Consider the following 19,102-nt stretch of genomic DNA (forward strand, 5'->3'; position numbering starts at 1 on the left):
GAAGCGGGCACGGCTCCGCTCCCGGCTCCTCTCGGGGCGCTGCGGAACACGGCGGCAGCTCCGCGCCCGGGACGGGCAGCGCGCGCGCGCAGCGCGGCGTGGGCGAGCCACGGGGAAGCAACTGGCCCCTCCCGCCGCTCCTGGGCCCCGGGGCGGCGCGTGCGTGAGCGGCGGGGCAGCGCGAGGGAAGGGGCGGGGCGCCGGGAGCCGCTGCCCGCCCCTCCGGGGAGCACCGCCCCCGCCCCCCCCCCACGTGGCCAACCGGGCGGAGCAGGCCGGGGGAGTTGTGAGCAGCTGCCCCCTCGCCCCGTTACTACCGACCCGCCGACTCCGTCCCTGCCCGCTGGCCTCCGGGCCCTGCCCGGGGGTGGGGGAACCTCCTCGCTGAGGACCACCTTCCGTCCCCTTTCCTCCGGCGCGACACCCCCGGCCCCGGTGAGGACTATGCGGAGATGGCCGTCCCGACCCGAGGCAGGAACAAAGAGTCGCTGCCGCTCAGACCCGGGCAACAGCAGCAGCAGCAATCGCCGGGCGCCAGCCCCGGGAGCGGCCGCGGGCGTCCGCCGCACTCTCCCGGCAGGCAGGTCCCCAGCGGGGCCCGAGCCATGCGGAAGGGAGGCGGCGGCCGGCGGGGAGCCAGGAACGACCCCCAGAGACCCTTCAGGGAGGGGCCGGCTGCTGAGGGGGACCGGGACGTGCTGGGCCGCGGCCCCCTGAGGCTCCTGCGCATCTGCAGAGACCTGCTCCGAGGTGAGGTGGGGGTTGAGGGGGGAAAGCCGCCCCTTCCCCCAGATCCTGCCCTCTTCCCGCTTCCTCTGCCCCGCTCGGCTGGAGGGTCCGCTCTTCCGCCTCGAGGAAGCGGCAGGGGCTCGGGCTCTCCTCCCGCTTCTCTTTCCGGCTGTCGGCAGACTTCCCGGCCCGGCGCGGAAGCCCCAGGCGCACGGGCTGTGTTTTCAGTTCTGCCCGCGGAAGGGAAGCGGCGGGACGGCTTTCCTTGGGAGGGCGATGCGGGGGCGGCGGGCAGCGGAGCGCCTTGGCCGGGCAGCGGCTGCCCCTGCGGTCTCACGGCGTTTGCCCGCGGGAGGGAGGCGAGGAGGCTGTGCCTGGCACCGCACGGGGCAGCGGTCGCTTTCCCGCTCTTCCCGTGCCCGTCCTCCAGCTTCTCACAACGGGGGGAAGGCTCAGAGACCCGCGGCTGAGAAGCCACACGCTGGTACGGGTTGACAGCCGGGGGCGAGGGGAAGGAAAAGGGCTTTTTAGCACTTTAGCATCCTTTGGGGGAGAAAGGGGCGAACGTGCTGTTGGTGCGACTAACTCATGACTAGCTCAGCTTTGCGGTGTTGGCGTGACCAGCTTGTTTCTTGCTAAAGCTCTGCTGGAAGGACAGAGGGGTTGCTTGTCCTTTAAAAGGCTGAGTTTGTGTTGGAGCCGGTTTGTCGGCCAGGTATCTGCGTAGAAATCCTCTTTTGACAGGCTGTCTCGTAAAAGTTCTCTCAGGAATTAAAAGCCTAACGATTTATGTAGTCACCTTAGCGGTCTGTCTGTGATGCTTAATAGTCGCTTTAATAGTCTTGCGTGTGGTGTTTCAAGCTTTTGTGTGCAGTTGCTAATTTGCTGCTTGAAATTTCTTGCAGCTTTGTCGAAGTCTCGTCGAGATTTTTACAGGAAACGAATGCTGCTGGCTGGGAATAGATTTCCTCTTGGGGAAGGCTGTTCTTAATTGACGCTTAAGGTGCTTGTTTTCTTTTGACAGTGTTTGGTGATGACAGGAAGGCCTTCAACATAAAAGCTGATAGCAAGATATGGCTCACTTTCCTTCTGGGTAAGTGGAAGGACTATATTGCCAGAAAATACTGTTCTGATGAATTTCTCTGGAATGGGAAACTGTACCAAAATATATTTGGAAATATAACCTGAAATAATAAAACCCAAACGAGTTTAGGCTGAGAGGAAACACGGAATAACTTTTTACCTGTTGACTTTTGTAAAGCTGTTACTGTAGCAGTTGATGTGGCATCAGAGTTGTTGGAGGAAAATAAATTGCCCCAGGTACAGCTTGTGGATCTGTCCTATCCAGTTGTTGGTTTCTATGAAGATAACAAACAAAACAAAAACCAAAGGGGGAGGAAAAAAACCCAAACCCCAACGAAAAACCAACCCCAAACAACTTCTAATAAGAATATAGTCAAAGCACCTCTTTCTGGGGAAGGGTTGTGGATGGAGGAACGTTTAGCTGTAGAGGGGTATAAATTCAGAGCTGAATATCATTTGGAGCGAAGAATAAAATGGCTAATGGTCAAAGCCTTGGAGAAGGCATTTGCAAAATTAAATGAGAAATGCATCCCTAAAGCTAACAAATATGAAACAGCAGCATATTTGTCAGATGTGCAATTAGGTGTACTCTTAAAGGTATTATATTGAAAAATGTCAGGGCATTCCAAAGATGTTGGTACTATTAATCACCCTACCAGTAGTGCTCCTTGCCAAAGGGGCTTCAGTTTGATGGATTACATGGCAAAGTAGTAGCAGGGAAGCAACCTTTAGCTTACAAACTAATTGATGAATAAACTCTTCCCCAATTGCTTTGCTTACCTCTGTTTGTTCAGCGTTTCCTCCTCTAGCAGTTACTTAAATGGTGCAGATGCACTTAACTGATGCTCAGAGTTAAAAAATGCTTTTGTCTTGGTTTGAAATTTGAGAGCAGATGAGGTAGGAGAAGGCTTTATAACCCAGGTAACCAATTCAATACTTGGGGAATCTATAGTTTTTGATGAGGTGTGAACCCTTAAGTATGTAACAGTATACAAGAATATAAATATACTAAATATGCAGTTGTGGGGCTGGGTTGAGGTTTAGTGGTGGTTGAATTTTAGTTGTTTTGCTTAAGCTTTAAGGTCTAGGTTTTAAAAGCCGTGGTTCCCACAGATGGAGCTAGTTTTGTTACAAGGGGAGGGTACAGCCGTTTATTTTTTCACTCTTAGGTATTATCTCCAATTTACATGCAACAATAAAGCTGTCAGAGTATTAAGGACATTCTTACCCACCACTTTGGCCTGTTATATTGTGGTGTTTTTTGCAAATAGTCATTAAATTGAGGCCTTATTTCTGAAGATATCCTTTGTAGATTGCACAGAATCTCACAAGGAAACCTCTTGGCTAAGCTGCAGATGTAGTCAATGCTTGCACATTTCCTCCTTGTTCCCAGTTCTGCTCTGTTCCTACCTAGTCCCTCCGGGGATCTTTGGCAAACGTTAATCTATTTCAAGTACGTTTCATGTCCAGTTGTTCTGTTGGTGAGTTCTGTATATTATGTAGTCAATTTCCACAATTAGAATGCTCTTGGCATGCTACTCATGTTGCTTTTCTTAGAACAGAGCACAGGTAAAAATAGGAAATCAGATTTTACATAATAGCCCTCCTAGCCTGCAGAAAATCTGATCATATGCTTTGCTTTTAGGGATTCTTAGGTTGGAGGAGAAAGTGACATCTGCCAGTTCGAGTACATAGCAGCTGTAGCTAAGTAGCATTAGAACTGTAGTGTTCCTTTCCTGTCCTTCATCCCTTCCTCAGTAAGGGATCAAAGGATGGTAATTTAAGAGAGCTGCCCTGCCTAGTTTCCAGCAGGACCTAGCTTAATGTGAGCCTGGAGTCGGGCTGTTGAGAAACCCACTTTGGACTCAGAGTGGAAGGCTGTGAATTAAGCACATTGTCTCTTAAAGTGTGAGTAGTGACACGAATTGCTGGGTGATTATGAAAGGTCTTAGTTTCATAATGGATATTGTGAAGTTTGGTAAAGTTGTATAGGAAATAGCTCTCAATGCCTTTGCACTTTAACATCCTGATTTTGAATCGAGGTGAAGGGAAGAATCAGAGTTCAGTCTCCTGTTTCCTTCCTAAAATAAGTGGTAGGTTTGAATCTGCAAATTAATTATGTATTGAAATGTAATTTCCACCTTAATAGATAATTACTTTGCAAGAGTAAAATACTGCAGGTTTGGCTCATTAGGAGCCACATGAACGGTGCTGGTAGCTAATGTACATTTATATTGACTTTGCTATATATTGTGTCCTAGCATGTGATCTGTCTTAAAATGGATGTATTTTAAGAGATTGATGTATATTCTTTTTAAGAGATGGGCTGTGTGTATGTGTTTAATGTATGTCAGCCTCAAATCTTATTGGGAGCCTTAGAAACGTTGCTGAGCAATTCAGTTATCCTTTGTGCAAATATGAGACTCAGTAACTGAGAGGTTATGGACTACCCTGTTTCTTGTCACACAGTGACTGCAAAATGTCTGTCTTTATGGAATATGATTTGCTGTGGTGCAGGTATAGCTTACCTGGAATTTCATCAGCTTTTCTGAAGAAAGAAAAACTGTGTGCAGCTCTCCAACCTATGACAGAACAACAGGACACAGTCTCAAGCTGTGCCAGGGGAGGTTTAGGCTGGATGTTAGGAAGAAATTCTGCCCAGAAAGAGAGATTTGCCATTGGAATGTGCTGCCCAGGGAGGTGGTGGAGTCACCATCACTGGAGGTGTTCAAGAGGAGCCTGGAGGAGGCACTTGGTGCCGTGGTTTAGTTGATGAGATGGTGTTGGGTGATAGGTTGGACTCGATGATTTTGAAGGTCTTTTCCAACGTGGTTAATTCTACTCAATTCTATTTTAACTAGCACTAAGAAAAAAAGAAAAGATTATAGCTCCTGAAAGCTTCCTAAGATTTTACATTCCACTTAATCTGACCTCTCTTGAGCAATCCTTTGGTGATTTTCTTTCTTTTTTTTTTCCCCTAAAAAGTGTGTGGAAAAAGGTAAAGTTTTCAATGAAAACTTGTGGGGCTCATTTCCTAACTGAAATCCAGGCTTCTCTTTAAGAAAACTGCTTCAATAATTGAAGGGGAGCTGAAAAAAAACACTTAAGGAGGTTTCAGCGTGGTACTGCACAACTTGCTGCTTAGCCTGGAGGGGAGGAGGAGGCTCAGGGGAGACCTTCTTGCTCTCTACAACTCCCTGAAGGGAGGTTGTAGCCAGGTGGGGGTTGGTCTCTTCTCCCAGACACCCACAAACAGAACAAGAGGACATAGTCTCAATCTGTGCCAGGGGAGGTTTAGGCTGGATGTTAGGAAGAAATTCTTCCCAGCAAGAGAGATTGGCCATTGGAATGTGCTGCCCAGGGAGGTGGTGGAGTCACCATCACTGGAAGTGTTTAAGAAGAGCCTGGGTGAGGCACTTGGAGCCATGGTTTAGTTGATTAGATGGTGTTGGGTGATAGGTTGGACTTGATGATCTCAAAGGTATTTTCCAACCTGATTAATTCTGTATTCTATAACCTCAACAACTAGGTGTACTATGTAACTTGAAGTAAATATTAAATTGTATAGGCAGGTAGTTTAGAGATGTTGGGCTTTTTTCCCCCCTGCTTAGGTAATTGTTTTTTCTTGTCTTTCCCACTTTCACTTTACATCTTTGTATGTGAAACTTTAACATTGAGGTTCATAAATGTAGTTTTATTGCACTATGGAATTGTGAAGTGTTTTGAGTTAGTTATTGAGAGAAATTTAATGGTTATCTATTCCAACCCTCCTGCAGTGAGCAGGGACATCTTCAATGGGATCAAGTTGCTCACAGAGCCATCCAGCTTAACCTGGCATGTGTCCAGGGATAGACATTCTACCACCTCTCTGGGCAACCTGGGCCAGTGTTTCACCATCCTCACTGTAAAAAATGTCTTCCTTCTATCCAGTCTCAGTCTCTCCTCATACAATCATGGAATCAACCAGGTTGGAAGAGACCTCCACGGTCATCCAGTCCAACCTATCACCCAGCCCTATCCCATCAACTAGACCATGGCACTATGTGCCTCATCCAGGCTTTTCTTGAAGATCCCCAGGGACAGCGACTCCACCACCTCCCTGGGCTGCACATTGCAATGGCAAATTACTCTTCCTGATATCCAGCCTGAACCTCCCCTGGCCCAACTTGAGACTGTATCTCCTCATTCTGTTGCTGGCTACCTGGGAGAACAGACTGACCCCCACCTGGCTACAACCTCTCTTCAGGTAGTTATAGACAGTGATGAGGTCCTCCTTCAGTTTAAATGCTTTGTCCTTTTGCAGCAGGCCCTATTTTGCTCCCTGCTCCCTGAAAGGCTGCAATAAGGCTTCCCTGAAGCCTTCTCTTCTCCAGGCTGAACTCCAACTCCCTCAGTTTTTCTTGTGACCTGTGGTGGCAATGGTTAACAAGCGCTGCTAGCAGCAGCATTGTGACAATAATTACAAGTACTGCCAGCAGCTGACAATGATTACAAGTACTGCCAGCAGCAGCAGCAGCACTTCTGGGCTCAGTGTTGGAGGAGTATGTGGTTTGGGAAGGGTCATGAAGTGTCCATTCACTCCACTCCCCTTCCACGTGCATTGAGTTGGGTTTGCAAGGGTGTTTTTCTTTCCCTTATTGCTGCTGCTTCCCAGAAGCAGAGCACCATCTGCATAGGACATGCAGCCTGAACACATGCACATTCACTAACTCTCTGACTATATTCTGCATCAGTGTGTGGGCCTTTGATGTATGTTTTAGCTCTGTGCAAGCAACTTGACCCGTTCCATGTTGTCAGAGAGGCTCATGGAGCGTGCCTGGGTGCCTGTGAGCTGGAGGAGGTGTTTGAACATCAGCACCCTGGAGAGGGACACGGCACTCAGCACCTCTCTCTCTCCTGCTGGTAGCGAGCAGGGAGGGTGCTTGTCATCTCCACTTTTCTCTCTGCGCTGTATAGCCTGTGAATAAGAATGCTTTTCATTAACCATGCATATTTTCTTGGTTCAAAGGCAGCCACTCTACCTGATTTTTGCTATGGCAGAGAGCCACTGTGTGCCTAGAGGGCAATCAAGACACCTTCAGTCTAGAAGAAGCATTGTTGTCCCTCTAAATACTTTTATCCCTCACTCAAGCTGAGCTTCATTGGTGACCTCTGGGTGTGTTGTGAATGCCACCCAAGCAAAATGGATTGGCTTGTTGTCTCTGTGGATCTTGCCACACTCAAGAAATCACAGACCTAAGCTGTTTGTCCACCACTTTATCATCATTTGTCTTTTCCCCTTGTCCCTTAGATTGCCTCCCCTGGTCTGTAGCGACATGGCAACAATGCAGATAGTTTCTGGATGGACAAATGGAATGCTGTTCTATGCAGAGTCTAACTTTGTTAGCAGTTACAACACCAGCTGGATTTATATTGATTCTCATGGTCCCTTTGCATGTCTCCAATTTACAGGACAATGTACACTGGGAATGAAGCTTTATTTTATTTCTTCATTAGATGGATAAGGAACTGGCTTGATGGCCGCACCCAAAGAGTGGCTGTCAATGGCTCCATGTCCCAGTGGAGGCCAGTGACAAGTGGAGTCCCTCAGGGATCAGTCCTGGGACCTGTCTTATTCAACATCTTTGTGGGGGACATGGACAGTGGCATTGAGTGCACCCTCAGCAAGTTTGCTGATGACACCAAGCTGTGTGGTGCAGCAGACACGCTGGAGGGAAGGGAGGCCATCCAGAGGGACCTTGACAGGCTGGAGAGGTGGGCACAGGCCAACCTCATGAAGTTCAATAAGAGCAAGTGCAGGGTCCTGCATCTGGGTCGAGGCAATCCCAGGCACAAATACAGGCTGGGCAGTGACTGGCTGGAGGATAGCCCTGAGGAGAGAGACTTGGGGGTGCTGGGGGAGGAGAAGCTCAACAGGAGCTCTCAGTGTGCACTTGCAGCCCGCAAAGCCAATCAGATCCTGGGCTGCATCAGGAGAAGTGTGGCCAGCAGGTCGAGGGAGGTGATCCTCCCCCTCTACTCAGCCCTGGTGAGACCCCACCTGGAGTACTGTGTCCAGTTCTGGAGCCCCTATTACAAGAGGGATGTGGAGGTGCTGGAAGGTGTCCAGAGAAGGGCCACGAGGATGATCAGAGGGCTGGAGCACCTCTCCTATGAGGACAGACTGAAGGAGTTGGGGCTGTTCAGTCTGCAGAAGAGAAGGCTCCGAGGTGACCTCATTGTGGCCTTCCAGTATCTGAAGGGGGCCTACAGGAAGGCAGGGGAAGGACTTCTCAGGATATCAGGTAGTGATAGGACTAGGGGGAATGGAATGAAGCTGGAGGTGGGGAGATTCAGGCTGGATGTGAGGAGGAGGTTCTTCCCCAGGAGAGTGGTGAAACCCTGGAATGGGTTGTCCAGGGAGGTGGTCGAGGCCCCGTCCCTGGGGGTGTTTAAGAGCAGGCTAGATGAGGCTCTGTCCAGCCTGATCTAGTGTGGGGTGTCCCTGCCCATGGCAGGGGGGTTGGAACTAGATGATCCTTGTGGTCCCTTCCAACCCTGAATGAAACTATGAAACTATGAAACTATGAGAGGAGACAAACATGACGAATGCTCAGTCCACTTGGTGCAGGCTAGTCTGATGTGAGAATTCACAAATTTATCACTTAAGACATGAGGTTTCTAGCTCACAATTTCTCTAATTTTCACTTTGTAACTTCTAACTTATGTAGCTGTGAGCAAAACAGTTACAGAGCTGGTGATGTGAGTGCTCTTCCCTCCTCTTTCATCCCAGTGCCAATGCCCCTTGGAGCACACCAGGAAGCACAAAATCCTCAGCAGTCCAGCTGCTGCAGGATGTGCTTCAAAAAGCTTTCTGGGCAAGATGGTGTATTTATAAATTCCAGCTTGGGAGTTTGGTCTGTATCATTCCCATGAGCTAGCAGATTCTCAAGAAGCTGCCAGACAATCAATATTTGAAGATTGTGGCTGCAGGAAACAGTGAGCTGTGGATGACAGTGGCAGCAGCATGACCTTTAGCCCTTTCTGGCTACTAGGTCCTGCCTATGGGTTGCCCTTGCTTTGACCTAACATTGTGGCTCATAGCATTCAGCAGGCCTTAGCATGAGTTAAGGAGCAGGACTTGAGTTAGCAATCACAGTCAGTTTAGGAAAGATGTTGAGCTGCTGGAATGTGTCCAGAGAAGGGCAACATAGCTGGGGAGAGGTCTGAAGCACAGCCCTGTGAGGAGAGGCTGAGGGAGCTGGGGTTTTTCAGCCTGGAGAAGAGGAGGCTATGGGGAGACCTTCTTGCTCTCTACAATCACCTGAAGGGAGGTTGTAGCCAGGTGGGGGTTCGTCTCTTCTCCCGGGCAACCAGAACAAGAGGACACAGTCTCAAGCTGTGCCAGGGGAATTTTAGGCTGGATGTTAGGAAGAAGTTCTTCCCAGAAAGAGAGATTGGCCATTGGAATGTGCTGCCCAGGGAGGTGGTGGAGTCACCATCCCTGGAAGTGTTTAAAAAGTGCCTGGGTGAGGCATTGGGTGCCATGGTTGAGTCGATGAGATGGTGTTGAGTGATAGGTGGGACTGGATGATCTTTGAGGTCTTTTCCAACCTGGTTAATTTTGTGTTCTGTATTCAGTAAGTATCCTAATGTTATACATATTTCTGCTGCTTAAAGAAAGAAAAAAGCTTATAATTTCAATTGGTTATTGATAGCTGAAATAGTTGTGATGGATCAGCTTGAGTGATGCAGGATATAGGTGGGGACATTACCTGGTGCTGCATACCAGCAGCATAATCATCGAATCAATAAGGCTGGACTGCGCACCTGAAGGATGGCCAAGGGCTCGGGTCCAGCCAACATGGATTTAGGAGGGGCAGGTCCTGCCTCTCCAACCTGATCTCCTTCTATGATCAGGTGACCCGTCTGGTGCATGTGGGGAGGCTGTGGATGTGGTCTACCTGGACTTCAGCAAGGCCTTTGACACCATCCCCCACAGCAAACTGCTGGCTAAGCTGTCAGCTCATGGCTTGGACAGCAGCACTCTGTGCTGGGTTAGGAACTGGCTGGAGGGCTGAGACCAGAGAGTGGTGGTGAATGGTGCCACATCCAGCTGGCAGCCAGTCACCAGTGGTGTGCCCCAGGGATCAGTGCTGGGCCCCATGCTCTTTAACATCTTCACTGATGATCTGGATGCGGGCATTGAGTCAGTCATCAGCAAGTTTGCAGATGACACCAAGTTGGGAGCAGATGTTAGTCAGTTAGAGCGCATAAGGGCTCTGCAGAGGGACCTCAGCCGACTGGACAAATGGGCAGAGTCCAATGGGATGGCATTCAACAAGTCCAAGTGCCAGGAGCTGCGCTTTGGCCACGGCAACCCCATGCAGAGCTACAGGCTGGGGTCAGAGTGGCTGGAGAGCTCCCAAACAGAGAGGGACCTGGGGGTACTGATCAACAGCTGCCTGAACATGAGCCAGCAGTGTGCCCAGCTGGCCAAGAAGGCCAATGGCATCCTGGCCCGCATTAGGAATAGTGTGGCCAGCAAGAGCAGGGAAATCATTGTGCCCCTGTACTCTGCATTGGTTAGGCCACACCTTGAGTCCTGTGTCCAGTTCTGGGCCCCTCAGTTTAAGAAGGACATCGAAACACTTGAAGGTGTCCAGAGAAGGGCAAAAAGGCTGGGGAGAGGCCTTGAGCACAGCCCTGTGAGGAGAGGCTGAGGGAGCTGGGGTTGCTTAGCCTGGAGAAGAGGAGGCTCAGGGGTGACCTGATTGCCCTCTACAACTACCTGAAGGGTGGTTGTAGCCAGGAGGGGTTGGTCTCTTCTCCCAAGCAAGCAACACCAGAACAAGGGGACACAGTCTCAAGCTGTGCCAGGGGAAGTTTAGGCTGGAGGTGAGGAGAAAGTTCTTCACCGTGCGAGTCATTCATCATTGGAATGTGCTGCCCAGGGAGGTGGTGGAGTCACCATCCCTGGAGGTGTTCAAGAGGAGATTGGACGTGGCACTTGGTGCCATGGTCTAGTCATGAGGTCTGTGGTGACAGGTTGGACTCGATGATCCTCGAGGTCTCTTCCAACCTTGGCTATACTGTGATACTGTGTCTAGACCTCAAAGACCATGAAGTCCAACCTGTAAATTCAGGTTTTTGAAGAGCTGGCCTTGAAATGTTAGTTGAGATTTCTGTTGTCTTCCTTTGGAGGCTGAGCAGCTCTGTGCATCTCTGAAACAGCACTGCAGTGACTTTAATGAACACGATTTCATGTTCAGTTATTTCAGCTCTTGAGTAACTTGACACATTTTTGTTTCCTTTACAGCTGCTTGTGCAGGAGTCCTACATTGGTAAGGTTAAATTTATCACTTGAGAGTAATATGATATTTGAAAAATGTGATTTTTTTTTTTGGGGGGGGGCTTACATTTAGCCAAGCTCTTGGGGTTTTTATTGCAATCTTTCCTCTCCAAACCAAATTGTTGTCTTCCAAGGGAATAGTTCTGGTTCTTGTTAAGTTTCTTAAAAGACAGTTCAGTGAAGAGTGAAGCTTGCTTGCCAGGTGGAAAATTGTTGCTTACCTACAGAAATTCAGGTGCATTCCCACTAACAGGCCTTTGTTTGTTTTCTTACTCTCAGTGGGTTTAGAAAGTCCGGGTCAATCCTTTCAACTTTCCCCTGTGTTGCGCTTATTTAGCTTCTACTTTAATTTCTTGGCTTTGCATCGTGTTTTCTCTCACCTCTTCAGGCCAGTGCTGTCTCTGTGTACAGAAAAATGGACTTTTTGTCTACTTTTTGTCAATCCAAGCCTTGAATCCTTGTGCTGAAGGTTCCATCCTAATCCTCACCCTTCTTCTTTCTTCTAAAAGTAGGCTAGAATAGGAACAGAATGACTCCTGTGGTGATTTTTTTCACCAGCTGCTCTTGCAGAGATAGACAGTAACAGCTTCTGCCACTCTGGTTTTGTTTCCTAGCTCAGAAAAGGGCTATTGATTTTTAGCAGTTTGTTTCTTACAAAGTTCTGCTCAGAATCATAGCCATGTGCATTGCTCTGTGCCTCGATCCAGAGAGGGAATGAGACTCGGTTCTATTGAGTATTCCCATGTTATGAAATTAGAGGCACAAATGAGGCCAAAATATCAACAGCCCCTGAGGCTATTTATTAACAGAATAAAGTAGATGGATCAGAAGGGGAGAGAGATAGAAAACAGAGTGTGAGAGAGAGAAGAGGAAAGGAATTATATTACCACACCCCTCACCCCCCAAGACAGTTTGGGTCCTTGGAGGAAGGCTGCTGCAGCCTTGGCCTGGGGGAGACATTGGGTCTGTGGAGGAAGGCTGCTGCAGCCTTGGCCTGGGGGAGACATTGGGTCCGTGGAGGAAAGGTGCTGCAGCCTTGGCCTGGGGGAGATGTTGGGTCTGTGGAGGAAGGCTGCAGCAGCCTTGGCCTGGGGGAGACGTTGGGTCCGTGGAGAGAGGCTGCTGCAGCCTTGGCCTGGGGGAGATGTTGGGTCTGTGGAGGAAAGGTGCTGCAGCTTTGGCCTGGGGGAGATGTTGGGTCTGTGGAGGAAGGCTGCAGCAGCCTTGGCCTGGGGGAGACGTTGGGTCCGTGGAGGAAGGCTGCTGCAGCTTTGGCCTGGGGGAGACCTTGGGTCCGTGGAGGAAGGCTGCTGCAGCCTTGGCCTGGGGGAGATGTTGGGTCCGTGGAGGAAGGCTGCTGCAGCCTTGGCCTGGGGGAGACGTTGGGTCCGTGGAGGAAGGCTGCTGCAGCCTTGGCCTGGGGGAGACGTTGGGTCTGTGGAGGAAGGATACTGCAGCTTTGGCCTGGAGGAGACATTGGGTCCGTGGAGGAAGGCTGCTGCAGCCTTGGCCTGGGGGAGATGTTGGGTCCGTGGAGGAAGGCTGCAGCAGCTTTGGCCTGGGGGAGACATTGGGTCCGTGGAGGAAGGCTGCTGCAGCCTTGGCCTGGGGGAGATGTTGGGTCTGTGGAGGAAGGATACTGCAGCTTTGGCCTGGAGGAGACATTGGGTCCGTGGAGGAAAGGTGCTGCAGCTTTGGCCTGGAGGAGACGTGGGGTCCGTGGAGGAAGGATACTGCAGCTTTGGCCTGGGGGAGATGTTGACCTTGTTGGCTGTGCTGTCCTCTGAGCAGCCTCTTCAGCTCCATGAGTTGCAGCAGGTGGAACGTAGGACGTGGAGAGAGGGTTCCTCTTGGTCTGTTTCTTCCAAGCTACATGGTGATGTCTCTGTCCTTCAGAGCAGCATTGCCCAGGTCTTTGTCTTCCTTCTCCTGAGCCAGTAGTTGCTCAGATCTTTTATACAGTTTTTAGGTAGGTATATTCCAGAGAGTATGGATAGCAGTGGCCTCTGCCCATTATTTCCAGGGCAGCTGCAGTCTGGTGAGCAATCTTTACCTTCCAGAGAGTCGTTGTCCAATGGCAACTGCCCAATACACATCAGCTATTGTCTGGGCAAGCAGCAAAGGTGATTTTATCTTTGTTGAGTCACATCAAGAGAGACAAGATTTAGTCTCTCACACTCTGGCTCCCACCCTGGCTGGAGATGAAGCTTCTCTTGGACACTGCAGGTTTTGCCTTCAAAATAATTTGCCTTTTCCTTGCCCTTTTTAATTTTCCTCCCCATTTATAGTTGCCCCTTGATTTCTGTAGATGAATCTGCCATCAAAGGTATATTTGGAGTGGCAGATACCTGCCTTAGAATACAAGTGAGGAAAGGCTTTTGTGGAAGCAAAACTTAACACTACTCCCATTTGCACCCTTATTTTTGCCACTTTTTAATCTCTGATTCTTTTCAGTAGACATTTGCATTTCCTTTACCTGGTATGTAGACTCAATAGCCTTAGCAACGTTAAACTTTTGATCTTGGAGTGTGTGCACTTAAGTCAGAATAAATTAAGGCATTCTAATTAATTCCATAGTGGAGTTTAATAACTGTTTTTGTGAGTTGGTGGTTTTTCTTTCCATTTAAAATAATCTTAATGGAGGAGATAATGGGGAGGAGGGGGGGAGGTTGCACGAGGAAGGAGAGGAAGGGGTGAGGTGAGAAGGTTGCAGGAGGAGGGAGAGGGGAGGTTGCAGGAGGAGGGAGAGGGGAGGTTGCTTCATGGGAAGCTTGTAGATAAACTTTGGGTCTTCACGGAATGTTTTGCCGGCTGCTCCTTGGTCTGTCCGATTTAATGCAAGTTGTAAAACCCTGAATGAAGAGTTTCATTTGTTGCTTTCTTTCCCCCAGGTATCACATAACCACCCTGTTTGAAAACGACCGGCACTTTTCTCACCTCTCAACGCTAGAGAGAGAAATGGCGTTTCGCACGGAAATGGTTAGCTCATGTTTCAGTGAAAAGTCAGTGCCTGGAAAACTTCTGCCTCTAACCCTGGGATCATGGACTGCCCAAACCTTCTTAGTCCCTTCTGGATAAGTAGTTGCAAATTCTCAATATGCATTAGACATACAGAATTAACCAGGTTGGAAAAGACCTTTGAGATCATCCAGTCCAACCTATCACCCAACACCATCTCATCAACTAAACCATGGCACCAAGTGCCTCACCCAGGCTCTTAAACACCTCCAGGGATGGTGACTCCACCACCTCCCTGGGCAGCACATTCCCATGGCCAATCACTCTTGCTGGGAAGAATTTCTTCCTCACCTCCAGCCTAAACCTTCCCTGGCACAGCTTGAGACTGTGTCCTCTTGTTCTGGTGCTGCTTGCCTGGGAGAAGAGACCAACCCCCACCTGGCTACAACCTCCCTTCAGGGAGTTGGAGACAGCAATAAGGTCTCCCCTGAGCCTCCTCTTCTCCAGGCTAAGCAACCCCAGCTCCCTCAGCCTCTCCTCACAGGACTGTGCACCAGACCCCTCCCCAGCCTCATTGCCCTTCTCTGGACACCTTCAAGTGTCTCAAAGTCCTTCTTAAATTGAGGAGCCCAGAACTGGGCAGAGTACTCAAGGTGCGGCCTAACCAGAGCTGAGTACAGGGCAGGATGACTTCCCTGCTCCTGCTGGCCACACTATTCCTGATGCAGGCCAGGATGCCATTGGCCTTCTTGGCCACCTGGGCACACTGCTGGTTCATGTTCAGCCTACCATTGACCAGTAACCCCAGGTCCCTCTCTGCCTGACTGCTCTCCAGCCACTCTGACCCCAGCCTGTAGCTCTGCATGGGTTTGTGGCCACTGTGTAGAACCTGGCACTTGGATGTGCTCAATTTCATGCCCTTGGACTCTGCCCATCTGTCCAGCCTGTCAAGGTCCCTCTGCAGAGCTCTCCTACCCTCCAGCAGATCAACTCCTGCCCCCAGCTTGGTGTCACCTGCAAGTTTATTTATGATGAATCAATCCCCTCATCCAGATCATCAGTAAAGATATTGAGTATTTTGCAGCTGTAAGAAAGCTGGGAAGGGACTCCTGACAAGGGCTTGCAGTGACAGGATGAGAGGGAAGGGATTGAGGCTTGAAGAGGGTAAATTTAGACTAGATACTAGGGATAGATTCTTTATAGTGAGGGTGGGGAAACACTGGAGCATGTCGCCCAGGGAGGCTGTGGGTGCCCCCTCCCTGGAGGTGTTCAAGGCCAGATTGGATGAGGCCTGGAGCAATTTGGTCTGGTGGGAGGTGTCCCTGGCCATGGCAGTGGGGTTGGAACTAAACAATCTTTAAGGTCTCTTCCAACCTAAACCATTTAATGAATCTGTGAATCTTCTTCTATTAGTTATATTACAGCATTTGATTTGAAAACAGAGCTTGTTTGTGAAGCATAAGTGACCTCTTTAATCCTAAATGCTGATTCTGCTCTCTTTTAGGGTCTTTATTATTCCTACTTCAAGATCATCATTGAGGCCCCATCGTTTTGGAATGGAGTGTGGGCAATTATGAATGACAGACTGACTGAATATCCTTTAGTGATTAACACCTTACAGAGGTTCAATCTTTACCCAGAGGTGAGCCGTGGTGGTTGTTTCTCTTTCACAACAATAATTTCTGGTAAATCTTTGGGTTCTATAAATTTGCCTACAAACATGTAAGAAATGTTACTCTGGAAAAGAAAAAAAGTGATGCTGAAGATTAAAATGGTTCATGAAATGTTGCTTGAATAGCTTGTTGTAGTGCCAGGTTGTGGTGGGTTGAGATTACCCCTCCCCAACGCTAACTTTGCCAGAACAGCTCAGCCCAGCTACCACACAGGTTTAAAATGAGAGTGTTTTTTTTATTCCACACACTGTGATTCCCCAGGGATCAGTGCTGGGCCCCATCCTGTTCAATGTCTTTATTGATGACCTGGATGAGGGGATTGAGTCCATCATCAGTAAATTCGCAGATGACACCAAGCTGGGGGCAGGAGTTGATCTGCTGGAGGGTAGGAGAGCTCTGCAGAGGGACCTGGACAGGCTGGACAGATGGGCAGAGTCCAAGGGCATGAGATTTAACACATCTAAGTGCAGGGTTCTACACATTGGCCACAGCAACCCCATGCAGTGCTACAGGCTGGGGTCAGAGTGGCTGGAGAGCAGCCAGGCAGAAACAGACCTGGGGGTACTGGTTGATGGTAGGCTGAACATGAGCCATTAGTGTGCCCAGCTGGCCAAGAAGGCCAATGGCATCCTGGCCTGTATTAGGAATAGTGTGGCCAGCAGGAGCAGGGAAGTCATTCTGCCCTGTACACTGCACTGGTTCGGCCACACCTTGAGTCCTGTGTCCAGTTCTGGGCCCCTCAGTTTAGGAAGGATGTTGAGTTGCTGGAAGGTGTCCAGAGAAGGGCAACAAAGCTGGGAAGGGGTCTGGAGCACAGCCCTGTGAGGAGAGGCTGAGGGAGCTGGGGTTGCTTAGCCTGGAGAAGAGGAGGCTCAGGGGAGACCTCCTTGCTCTCTACAAGTACCTGAAGGGAGGTTGTAGCCAGGTGGGGGTTGGTCTCTTCTCCCAGGCAAGCATCACCAGAACAAGAGGACACAGTCTCAAGCTGTGCTGGGGGGGTTAGGCTCAAGGTGAGGAAGAAATTCTTCCCAGCAAGAGAGATTGGCCATTGGAATGTGCTGGCCCCATGCCTGGAGGTGTTGAAGAAGAGCCTGGCTGAGGCCCTCGGTGCCATGGTTTATTTGATCAGTGTTGGGTGATAGGTAGGACCCGAGGATCTCTGAGGTCTTTTCCAACCTGGTTAATTCTGTTCTATCAATTCTCAGGCTTCATGTATGTCTCATGATATGTGAATGCTTTCTAGATCTTAGTGTTTCCTGCCCTAAAGTTGCAATCCAATTCTGTACTTCTTGCTGGTTATTTTCCCTGGAAGCAAGGCGTTTGCTGACATTGTGTGCTCCAGGAAATAGGACATCCACAGTCTCAGTCGTAAGTGACAATAACGCCTGCAGCAATGCAGCTACTGAGAAGTTGCTTTGCTGTGCATTTTGTGTAACACATCCCAGTTCACCGTGGCCCCTAAAAATCTGTGAAAGCAGCCTGCTTGTATGTTGCAGAAGAAACTCATCTGTGCAAGCCTGGCTGCTGCTGTTCTGTAGGTGTTTAATGTTAGACTTGATTCAATTCCATTCCTGCTCTGGGGTGTTTTTTTTGGGTCACTAAGAGGAATCTGTTTAAATACAGCAATGTTTGTTTCCCTTTCTCTTCTGGTTCTGCCAGTGTGTCTCATCCATTTTGCAAACTCCTTTGGTTAGTGTACATTTCTGTAGCTCCACTTGTCATCCCCAGCTTATTTTTTGGAGAATCAAGGACTAACAATGGCTGTAATTGTTGGGTACTAGCATTTATACTCCTCCTGCTGTTGGAAGAGAACTGCTTTCAGGAACTGTGTGTCTTGAGAGTTTTCAGCATGCAGTGTATTTATACAGCTTGCCTGTAGTGGTTTCACTTGCTTCTTTGTTGCTCTGAAAGAACTAGATGCTGGAGGTGAGCGAGGTCCGTTGCCCTCGGGTGCTGGAGGTGAGCAAGGTCTGTGGCCCTCTGGGTGCTGGAGGTGAGCAAGGTCTGTGGCCCTCTGGGTGCTGGAGGGGAGCGAGGCGGTCCGTGGCCCTCTGGGTGCTGGAGGGGAGCGCGGTGGTCTGTTGCCCTCTGGGTGCTGGAGGGGAGCGAGGCGGTCCGTGGCCCTCTGGGTGCTGGAGGGGAGCGAGGCGGTCCGTGGCCCTCTGGGTGCTGGAGGGGAGCGAGGCGGTCCGTGGCCCTCTGGGCGCTGGAGGGGAGCGAGGCGGTCCGTGGCCCTCTGGGTGCTGGAGGGGAGCGAGGCGGTCCGTGGCCCTCTGGGCGCTGGAGGGGAGCGAGGCGGTCCGTGGCCCTCTGGGTGCTGGAGGGGAGCGAGGCGGTCCGTGGCCCTCTGGGTGCTGGAGGGGAGCGCGGCGGTCTGTGGCCCTCTGGGCGCTGGAGGGGAGCGAGGCGGTCCGTGGCCCTCTGGGCGCTGGAGGGGAGCGCGGCGGTCCGTGGCCCTCTGGGCGCTGGAGGGGAGCGAGGCGGTCCGTGGCCCTCTGGGCGCTGGAGGGGAGCGAGGCGGTCCGTGGCCCTCTGGGTGCTGGAGGGGAGCGTGGCGGTCCGTGGCCCTCTGGGTGCTGGAGGGGAGCGCGGCGGTCCGTGGCCCTCTGGGTGCTGGAGGTGAGCGAGGTCTGTTGCCCTCCTCCTAAATTCCTTTTGTGTTTGTTGAGAATGTTGAGGGTTGAGTTTCATAGATCCATAGGATGGTTAGGGTTGGAAGGGACCTCCAGTGGTCATCTAGTCCAATTCCTCTGCAGTAAGCAGGCACATCCTCCACTAGCTCAGGTTGCTCAGAGCCTTGCTGAGCCTGACTTAGGAATATCTTAGGGGTTTGCTGGTTTTATTCTTGTTTTTTTAACTGAAAAGAGGTTGCAGCTCACTTGTGGAAATGCAGCATTAGGAATGTGTGCCTTGTTTGAATACTGTAAAGTTAGAGTAGACTTACTGATTTCAGTTACAGTCTGACTTGCAAAAAATCAAAGGCAGTTGGTCAAGTGAGCTTGCTCCTAGAGAACAACCATGAAAGATGACTGAGTAAATTAGATGATGACATCATGATGAGCAATTGTGGCTGTCATTCTGGATGAACTGTATGTAGATGACTGTGCTAAATGTGCTGGCTTGTGTGTTCACTCAGAGTTTGCTAGGAATGTACTGGTTCATACAATTTGTTGGTAAGATTTATTCATCTTTTGTGTGCCTGTGTGAGCACAGAAAGCAGACAAAACAGCCTGCTCTGCTCCTTTCAGTCATTTATGCTTGATGCCCACCTCAACATGAGGAAGGAACATCTTCAGTGTGAGGGTCACAGAGCACTGGAACAGGCTGC

The 19,102-nt window shown here is 50.2% G+C and overlaps 1 protein-coding gene across 2 annotated transcripts in view; it reads left to right on the plus strand.

The window, feature by feature from the left end:
* The first annotated feature begins 257 nt into the window (after window positions 1-257).
* The window catches only part of DPY19L1 (dpy-19 like C-mannosyltransferase 1), a 71,198-nt gene continuing 52,353 nt past the window's right edge, over window positions 258-19,102 (plus strand). For both annotated transcript variants that reach the window (XM_068168661.1, XM_068168662.1), the window contains exons 1-5: window positions 258-750; window positions 1,754-1,822; window positions 11,111-11,135; window positions 14,035-14,122; window positions 15,606-15,743. In XM_068168661.1, coding sequence (XP_068024762.1) covers window positions 453-750; window positions 1,754-1,822; window positions 11,111-11,135; window positions 14,035-14,122; window positions 15,606-15,743 — 618 coding nt within the window. In that variant the 5' untranslated portion in view covers window positions 258-452. The remainder of the gene's footprint in view (window positions 751-1,753; window positions 1,823-11,110; window positions 11,136-14,034; window positions 14,123-15,605; window positions 15,744-19,102) is intronic.

The sequence above is a fragment of the Melanerpes formicivorus genome, unplaced genomic scaffold (genome assembly GCF_026170545.1).
Source record: "Melanerpes formicivorus ecotype bairdi unplaced genomic scaffold, bMelFor1.0.p_v2 SCAF_148, whole genome shotgun sequence".
Lineage (NCBI taxonomy): Eukaryota > Metazoa > Chordata > Aves > Piciformes > Picidae > Melanerpes > Melanerpes formicivorus.